The 9314-nt window shown below is 48.7% G+C and overlaps 1 protein-coding gene across 1 annotated transcript; it reads left to right on the plus strand.

Moving 5' to 3' along the window:
- Positions 1–6048, plus strand: LOC4801389 (venom allergen 5). Its single transcript, XM_001358453.4, has 4 exons — positions 1–435; positions 3959–4159; positions 4555–4813; positions 4880–6048. The coding sequence occupies exons 1-4, from the start codon at positions 351–353 to the stop codon at positions 5583–5585; spliced, it is 1251 nt and encodes a 416-aa protein (XP_001358490.3). The 5' UTR covers positions 1–350; the 3' UTR covers positions 5586–6048.
- Positions 6049–9314: the final 3266 nt, after the last annotated feature.

Raw genomic sequence — 9314 nt, forward strand, 5'->3', positions numbered from 1 at the left:
CGGTATAAAAGCGTCGGCGCCGAGCAGCCGCTAATCAAACAGACGACGCCTTCAAGTCTAGCTGCACGTACACGAGAGTGGAGTTGGAGTCGTCGGCAAATTTCGTGGCGCTTTTTCGGTTTCTGGCAGAACGACAGCAGAGTCTGCCCCAAAATTGTGATACAAAAATTTCCCACCAAATTCAAATCTAATGCTAAGTGTATGAATCCAAATATAACACTGTCGTACAAGAAGAGGTTATATTTAGTCGATAAGAAAGTGCCCAACTAGTGCGGGTATCCAAAAGAGAAACGAGTGCTCCCAATCCACAAATCAAATCAAATAAAATAAAATCATAAATCCAATCCAAAATGATGCAGCACAGTGCTTTGGTTCTGTCCACCATCCTGATCGTCTCCTGTGGAGCGGCACTCGCCTGCAATGGAAAGATAATTGGTAAGCCTCCCACGACACGTCCATCCCGAGCGGACCCACCCAGTACCCAGGGAATATGGGGTGCTTGAGCAGTGCCATAGAGAATAGAAGTTGAGTGCATGCCTGGCATGAATAAATAGAGCTTCGATTGTGGGTTTTTTTTCTAGTTCAGTTTGTACACGTTTTTGCCATTTATTTTGTGGGTGAAGAGCACACCTGGTAATGGGCAAATATTAGCCCACATCGTAGTATGGGAGATCGTTAGAACTTATTTATCCCGGACAGGTGTCCGCAGTCCTACATATGTAAATGCTTCTTAGCACGTTTGGCGGGTCTATCAAAAAATCCAAAAATAGCCACCAACGTTGGCTAAAACGAGTCGCCTTTCTTCATTTTATTTGGTGTATTGCATAATAAATAAAATAGTTTAGAAAAGCCACAAGCGATGGCGGCATATTACTTAAGAGCCACCCGAGGGGGAAACGGAAACCGGTTCAAATATCAAGTTTATATAATATTTATCAAATGCTGAGGTTGAGCTAAATGTATTTTGGGTGGCTGACCTGTCAACTGTCGGCCAAGTGAAGTAGAGGCCAGTCAACTCCTCAGGCCAGAAACTCCTCGCCTTGCAGAACCCTTGCGATCCGTTCCGATCCGATAAATTCGGTCTAACAATCAAGCGAAACCAAACAGAGACACTTGTGTACGAGTATCTGTCTTAAAGTGTGATTAAAGAGCTTATTGAACTGATATTCGAGATTTGGTTTTATAATTCGGCGGAGAGCACTGGCGCCAGCCCAAAAATATACAAATCACACGATTTTAATGGGTCATTGCCAGGAATCAGGAATAGCAACGACTCAAAATGACCAAAAACAATCGTTTTAATGGTCTTTGTTCTGCACAGGCCCAGCCCAGCCCGTGTTGGCCAAAAAACAAATTCCAGCCATAAAAACGAGATGAAAACAAAAACAAAAAGTTTTTATAGTGCGCGTGTGCGTCGCTGATTGATGATTGCTTTTATGCCTTTGTCTTCGGCTCGGAGGTATCTCCAGCTCCATCTCCCAGCACAAATCATTGATTTCATTGATTCCTATGTCTTACGATACGTACGATGAACAATTTCACAGTTATACTCGGAGATATCGCTTCTTCAATGGTATCAGAGCTGTTAAGCCCATACTGGTGGCTTAAGCGTTTTGCTGCGGCATCAATCAAAAGCGGCCAGTGCTAATAATGTAATTAAATATGTAGATACGCAACGGACAACAGGCTGCAACGGCTACAAGCGGGAGGGTACAGGGAACGGGGAACAGCGGACAGGGTACAGGGTACAGGGCTAGTTGTAGTGATAATCAGTGAATGATAAATGAAACTGAAACGGAACATAAAGCATAACTATGAAAATTAACTCGCGCTAAATGCGGCAGGGATTTTTCAACGTCTGGCAGTCCTTGCCCCTGTCTGCGGCCCTGTCCTGGCCACGACATGCTCAAGGTGAAGTCAACGCCTGGCCACGACGAAATGCAGTTAAGCACTTGTTAACATATTGTCGGCATTTGGCTCTGGTCTCTGGTCTCGCAGCTCGGGGCTCGGATCTCGGGTCCGGGGCCAGTTTCTACAGCAAGTTCGTTGCCTGAGTCTTTCGACAGCGAGAACGGGGGGCACAAAATTATTGCAAGCTGTTGACGTTTCGTTGTCAACATTATCTCCATCAGAGGCAACAGTCACAGGCTCAGTTCAAGCCACAGCCCCAGCATCAGCACCAGCCACAGCATCAGCAGCACTTTGTTTTGTCTTCGTTTTATTGCCGGACTAAGAATATGTAAATGCGGCGGTTGCGGAAACTGATCGACAGCTTTATGTGCAATTTGTCACCGAAGGTAGTTCACAAATTTGCATAGCGCCTCAAGTTGCAGCCACAGAGCGGCACCGTGTGCCCCGTGATCACTCGGGCGTGATGCCTCCGACGTGGGCACACAGCTCTGGACAGGGGACAGAGGACAGGGGACAGGGCCCATCCGCAGGTTGGATTTCCATATTGATACAAATGTAGCATAATTTGACAGCTGCGGTCAACGCAGAGTCTTCGGTTTTGAGTCTTGCCATCGCTCATGGGCTATTTTTAGTCGCCGTCCGAGTGGCAGCTCCAGGCCAGCTTCAGTCCAGTCGCCGGCCCAGTCTCTTTCCCAGACTCGCGGCCAGCCCAACCTTGAGAGCGTATTAAGATTAAGCTAAAGCAAACGCCGTGTTTAACATTCTACCTTAAACACTTCTCGGCTTTGTTGGCCAACAGCTGTATTGACATCTAGACCCATATTTGTGCGAACGGCAGCAAAGCGAAGCTGCAAATTATTTACCCTCCGATCGGCGCTGCGACTGGGCGCGTCAAGTTGTCTGACTTTGCCTCGATCCGACGACTCTGACAGACACGTCCCGGCACTTGACCGGTCGGGGAGATGCCATGGCCACTCCATGGGACCAAGAGTTGGAGAAGGGCCACAGATAGAGCGGAGCGGACCTAAATGCTATCACGTCTCTCGTGGGCAATCAGCGCCCATCGGCTCAGCCATTATTATAATTATTAAAAATTATTAAGCGCGCGTAATTATTTAAATGAAATGGGGCAGCCTACTCGCTGGTCTGCCCTGGTCTCTTCTCTTCTGCCCTGCAACTGGCAGCTGGGAACGCCCCTCGCGAGGCAAGGACCCATTTCCGCAGCGCAGTTCACGTGCGCCTTCTGTGGACGCAGCGTAATTAGCACCCCGGGCAGTTCTGCCGGAGTCCAGCGATCCCATCCCCTGACACACTTCAAGCAAAAGTCATGAGTCAGGCGCCGTGAGCCCACGACTTTTGATAAAAGCCAGATAAAAGATAGATACACACAATCGTAAAAATTGGCTAATGGCAATGCTCTGGCTTTTTAATTGACGCCTTTGAATAGCACGCGCCGCGTCGTTTTTGGTTTTTGCATTTCATTTCGTGGACTTAGAGTTTAGAGGCTTGGATGTTCTGTGTTCTGTATTCTATTTTAATGGCCAAACATTATCGAAACCGGTCCGGGGTTGGCGGCTTGCGGTTGCCTCAAGGAAAGTGACACAAATGTCTTGTGATGTGTGCGGGTAACCGGCTCGTTACATAAAGCAAATCGTGGACAATTCGGAGCACACGTAGATGGCTCTGCGGGCAAATAATTAAAATATGTAAAACAAAGGCAGATGTAAATTTCCGAGCGTGGTCGAACCCCACTTGGGATTTCTTCCACCTGAATCCGAATCGGATGAAATTTCGGCAAATATTAACTCACTTCAAACCGGCTCCCAGTCGGTCGACTAGCCGGGCTACGTCAAAAGGAGAAACACTGCCACGAAGAAATCTACGAATTCAAAATTTTAATGCAAACAAAAATAGAAATGATAACATTCTCCACGGCCCCCAATCGCTGACCGTGGCTCATGCATATTCTCATATTCTCCGCAGGCCAAGACCCGTCCCCTAATACTCGCACTCGTAATTTATGCAAATCTCGACCTAATCATTTCAGCATCGGGCATCACGGCGGAAGAGAGATCAATCATCATGCAGGAACACAACCGTCTCCGGCAGCTCGTGGCCACCGGACGCTACCCGGGCCAGCCAGGAGCGGAGAACATGCGCGAGATCGTCTGGGACGACGAGCTGGCGGCCAGGGCCCAGAAGTGGGCCGATAACTGCCAGTTTCGTCACGATCCGCACCGCACAATAAGTAAGTTGTCAGCTCCATGCGAAAACCCATTTTCACCCATCCCTCACCACCCGAACTCGAGACCCGGAGGTGGAATCCTTTCCCGCATACCATTAGGCGCGGATCCTACGGTTTGTGGTTTGCATGCAATGGTAATGCTCCTTACGGGCGGACTCTTATCGCCGGAATGGAGTGGAGTAATCTGTAAACCTCCGGCCGTTAAGGGTCCACCCTAATGAGCCTAGTTCTTAAGAGTCGTCATCTTTTCCATACTGCCTGCACGTTTCGCTTTTAAAACACTAAGACTAACCCCGATCACGCGCCAGCACCTGCATGTCCCACATCCACGCTGCCTGTTCCACAGTCCTGACAAAAAAGGGAGTTTCACTAATCTATTTCCCCACGTGTGCTGACAGATCGCTTCACCATGGGCCAGAACTTGGCCATTATCTGGAGCACGGCGCCGCTGGACGCCGACGACGGGGACTTCCCCTCCCGCATCCAGAGCTGGTTCAACGAGGTGCAGAAATACTCCTTCGGCGACGCCTGGTCCCCCAAGACGGGCCACTACTCGCAACTCGTCTGGGGCGAGACGAGCCTAGTGGGCTGCGGCTACGCCGAGTACAAGGACGCCAGCAAGTACAACAAGCTCTACGTGTGCAACTACGGGCCGGGGTGAGTGCGGACACGATCCATTGCATTGCGTTCCAGGAGCTAATGGCATTCCATTTTTCCTTGCAGTGGCAACGTTGTGGGCTACAATCCCTATGAGGTGGGGAAACCGTCGTGCTCCACCTACGGCATGAAGCCCTCGTCCAAGTACCAGGGCCTGTGCGCGGCACCCGGAGCATCACTGGCGACCAGCAACAGCGTCTACGGAGGCAACACCATTGAAACGTATGAGTACAGCAACGGCAACAGCAACACAAACAGCAAACACAATAACAACCAGCCGACTAACAACATTAACAAGAGCCAACCCACCTACAACCTCAACCGATTCTACAATAATCCCAAACAACCCTCTGCCAACCCCCTGTCCCCCTATCCCACCCACCCACAGGCAGCGGCGGCAGCGACGTCCGGCGGCAGCTCGTTTGGCACCGCCTCGCGCGGCGGCAGCCACGCCTACACTACTGAGGCCAGTCAGCGGCAGCAGCAGCGCCAGCCGGAGCCACCGGCGCTCCAGTCCGGCCGCTACAAGCACAAACTGGAGGCGTACCGCCCCTCTGCGGCCGAGTTCGAGAAGTCCGTACACAAGCATACCATTCTACGCACCTATATAGAGCAGGCGCAGGCTGCGAACCAGAATCGGCAGCAAACGGAGGCGGAGGCTGTGGCACAAGCGGAGGTAGAGCAGCAGCAGCAGCAGGAGCAGGAGCAGACTGTGGCAACTAGCACACGGAAGCCGAGCCGCGGCTGGAGCCTGTTGACGTGGCGTGGCTGAAGACTGCCGTGGAGAAGAATGTCTGTCCCCCATACTCGTATGCCGCACAATGTATTAGGCCCGCGCCCCCATTAATAGCTACTATGTAGTGCCATTAGAAAACCACTGAACCACCATCATCGATTCTGACCCCACCTAGCCTTAGCCAATTGTAGGTTCTTATTTAAACATGCACTCTATGCCCCCCCCACAATCACAGTCCAGACAACTGCCATACGACAATCCCGAATTCCTAGTGCTGTAACCGCTGTGTAAATTATTTATACCGAAACTTGTACGAATTTTGGCTGCCTGTAAGCTCACCAGAAGGCGGAGGAGGTCGGTTCACCCAGACGAATGTTTGTATCAAATGTTTGCTACCCCCTAAACTGTCATCCTGTTAACCAATCGATCGGCATTCAACATCAATCAGCTAGTTGTAGTATTGTGTTCAAGCAAATAAAACAAGAATATTGATTTGTAAGCTAAAGCGTTTTATTTAAGAGAAATCACTTAACCTTTACGGGTACAACCTGAGAGAACAGGCCCAGTAGCTGCTTTAAATTGGTTTATAAATGTCGATGTAAAATGATTTTTGAGTGGAAAATTTTACAGCTTGGAAACAGAAAATCATCTAGCTTTTACAATGAAGTCGCAAATAGCAAGTAAAACGAGAAATTCGGATGGGACTTCCTATTCGAACCACTAAAATCATCTGCAAATATACCCGCCATGCCTTAGACACAACGAACAGACAAAAGCTGCTTGAATTTAAGCCAGGCCAAAGCTGACTGCTACAACTGCGAGCCCATGCAAGCTGCAAAGAGCTCCATGCTCCACTAAAGAGCAGTGCGTAAGAGTATTAGTGAGAGTGTGGCAGCTAAGAGAGCGCTGGTCGAGCTGCGCATGCGCTGACGCTGAATACTCCGCTGAATGGTACAGACCCTGAAGAGCTCACAGCTGGAATGTGGGTGGGAGTGTGGACGAAGGGTATGCGGCACCCTTCAGCTGGTGCGACAAGTGCAGCAAAACCCACACGCACAATTAAAGCGACTGCTTGCCTCATGACAAAAGAGCAAGGCAGAGCAGGGAAGAGCGGGGCAGCAGCAGGAGCGGAGCAACAATCCAAATGTTGCTAATGAGCCTCAATGGCAATTGTATCTAATTTGTGTGCTCTGCTTGCGGAATTTATCACGTGTGAGTGTGTGGGTGTGCTGGGAATCCTTGCACCAGCTCAAGGTCGTCCATGTCGTTGTGTCGTGTCAGGTTCGCTCACGTCTCCGACTCTCTGGCATTTGAGTGCACAGGTGGAACCTTGGAAAAGTTTACTTTCAGATAGCTTCTACCCTCTGGCCACATCAAACCACACCACCCCCCTCGTTGCCTTCCGAATGTTGCCCAAGTACTTTTTGATAAGCATCCACAGAAGGGCAATCAAAGCTGTGATTTTCGCTGCACGCTTATCAGCCATGAGGCGACAGTACTTCCGCTTTTAATTGTTCCGTTTGCCAGACCTTTAGCTCTGCCCCAACCCACACAAACAGAGATACACAGACGCACAGACAGAGAGTGCCAATTTTCGGTTGTGACATGGTATTAAGATAGGCAAATATTGCTGTCAATTGTTGGGCGGCCTGGCCTCTATGACTGCCATAAAGCTGCCATACACTTGGAGAAAAACCCAACCAATTGTCACGGATAATTCGTGGCATTGTTCTCACTTGTTCTAGCCCATTCCTGAGAGATATTCGCTTGAAAGATGGATGGGGGAGTAATTAAAAGGCTTGTTCATGCAGAACCCTATATGTATGTAATCTTTTATTGTGGAAAAAGCATCTCAAAATGTATAAGATACTTTTAGGGACCACTTTGTATCTGCAAGTGTAGGCATATGAAAAAGGTTGAAGCTGTAGTTATGTTTATGTTCTATGTCGCAATATGCTTTATTTATCTGTGCGCACACACAATTGTCATTGTATTGTGTAATGCCTCAAAGGTCCAGGGACCTTCCCCTTCTCCGTCTTCCATGATGCATACGCACTCCATCATCTCGGCCCACTCACGGAGCCTGGCAGCGTGAAATTAACTGACAGAGTCCGCTGTGTCTCCGACTCTCTCTGTCAGTTCAGGGCCAGGGCTTTTTATTTATACCCAGCCATACATTTAAATATGACGCAGGCTCTGAGGGGCTGCAAGTGTCGTTTACTGTCAGGCCAAGAAGATGGCTTTCGGTTCTGGTTCTGGTTCTCCGACTCGGACTCTGCCTCTTAGTCGGACTTCGCGCTTGTCCAGCCAGATTTATAGCGATGGCCTGGCACATGCTCGTATTTATGTAACACAAACGTCAATTTGATGCAGCTGTCACACAGCCGGAAATGCAATCTGTGAGTTAAACGCATGAAAAGCCCATTTTCATTCCCGTTTCCATCGCCATTCCCATCGCCATGCCCGCTTCCGTCCCATTCGGCGCTGCAAGAAAAATAAAATTAAATGGCCGCATGTAATTAAGTCGCTTAATGTGCCTCAAATTGCCAGCTCGCCCGGAGTCAAAGTCTGTCCGGGGCTTATGAATTTCCACGCATTAATTTTATTTCCTTCATTTTCGTACCCTTTATTTCGCTCTCTTTTCTCAGTCCTTTGTTGATCCCCATTGTGGCCGCCTGTATCCTCTGCCAAGTGTCATCTTTGATTGTTGCCAAAAAACGAAATGGGAGTGTGGAATGGGAGAGCGGTTTTCTCTGCAACTTGCGATAATTAGCGCAAAACTTGGGCCACGAAAAATTTCCATTAAAAAAATGCAAAAGAAAAGCGTTTGATTACTTAATTCCGTAGGGATAAAGCGGTGTGGATTCTTCGGGGATCCTTGCCATAAGAAATTTCATCAATAGATAATCCAAGACTTAAGTCAATACTTTCCCATATTAAATGGTAAATTACTTCCTTGAGGGTATGCTGAAATGATCAGCAAGAAGACCAAGAAGATCCCTGAAGTATAAAGCCTTCTTCTAAAGTCTTCTTTATCCCATGATCTATGCATCGTCACTTATGCGAAGGTTACCTGTCATTTGTTGATCCGTTTTCGAATCCTCGCACGTTGCTCACCCAACTTGAACCTCCCATCGGATTGGCGACAATTGCGGGATCCAATTTGAATGGGATTAGGAGTACAGCTGGCTCTGGGGAGGAGGGAATCATAAATGCCACGCCCCCGTGCACGCCAGGCCCCAGCCAGAGAAGTGAAATAAAAGCAATTGAAATGAAACAATAAAAATATCCACAAACCTACACATATAATGCAATAATAAAATGGGAGAGAAAGAAAAAGCATATATTGGAAAAGTTTTTCAATTTCAACAAAGCTTTTATTTCACATGCAAAGATCTCACACACTGCCACCTCGAGGCGACTCTGCCGCATCCATAGTCCCAGCCCCAGCCCCAGCTCCAGTCCCAGCTCCAGCCGCAGCCCCTCTATGCACCACTATCTCCGCTGGGGCAGCAGCCAAACATATTTTGTTGGGTAAGGGAAATCCTGACACACTCCACTGCCACTGCCACTGCTACTGCCACTCCCACTGCCGTTCGCATAGAAATACAAAATTAGAAATGGGAAACCCGGGCAACAAAACGCAAAATGTATGCAATAAGCGAAAATGAAATGAAAACTCATGAATGGCCAACAAGCGAGAAGCGAGAAGTCGGTGCCGGTGGCGGTGGCGGAGGAAAGCGAAATCAAACCGAAAAAGCATTT

This window comes from Drosophila pseudoobscura, chromosome 2 (assembly GCF_009870125.1).
Source record: "Drosophila pseudoobscura strain MV-25-SWS-2005 chromosome 2, UCI_Dpse_MV25, whole genome shotgun sequence".
NCBI lineage: Eukaryota > Metazoa > Arthropoda > Insecta > Diptera > Drosophilidae > Drosophila > Drosophila pseudoobscura.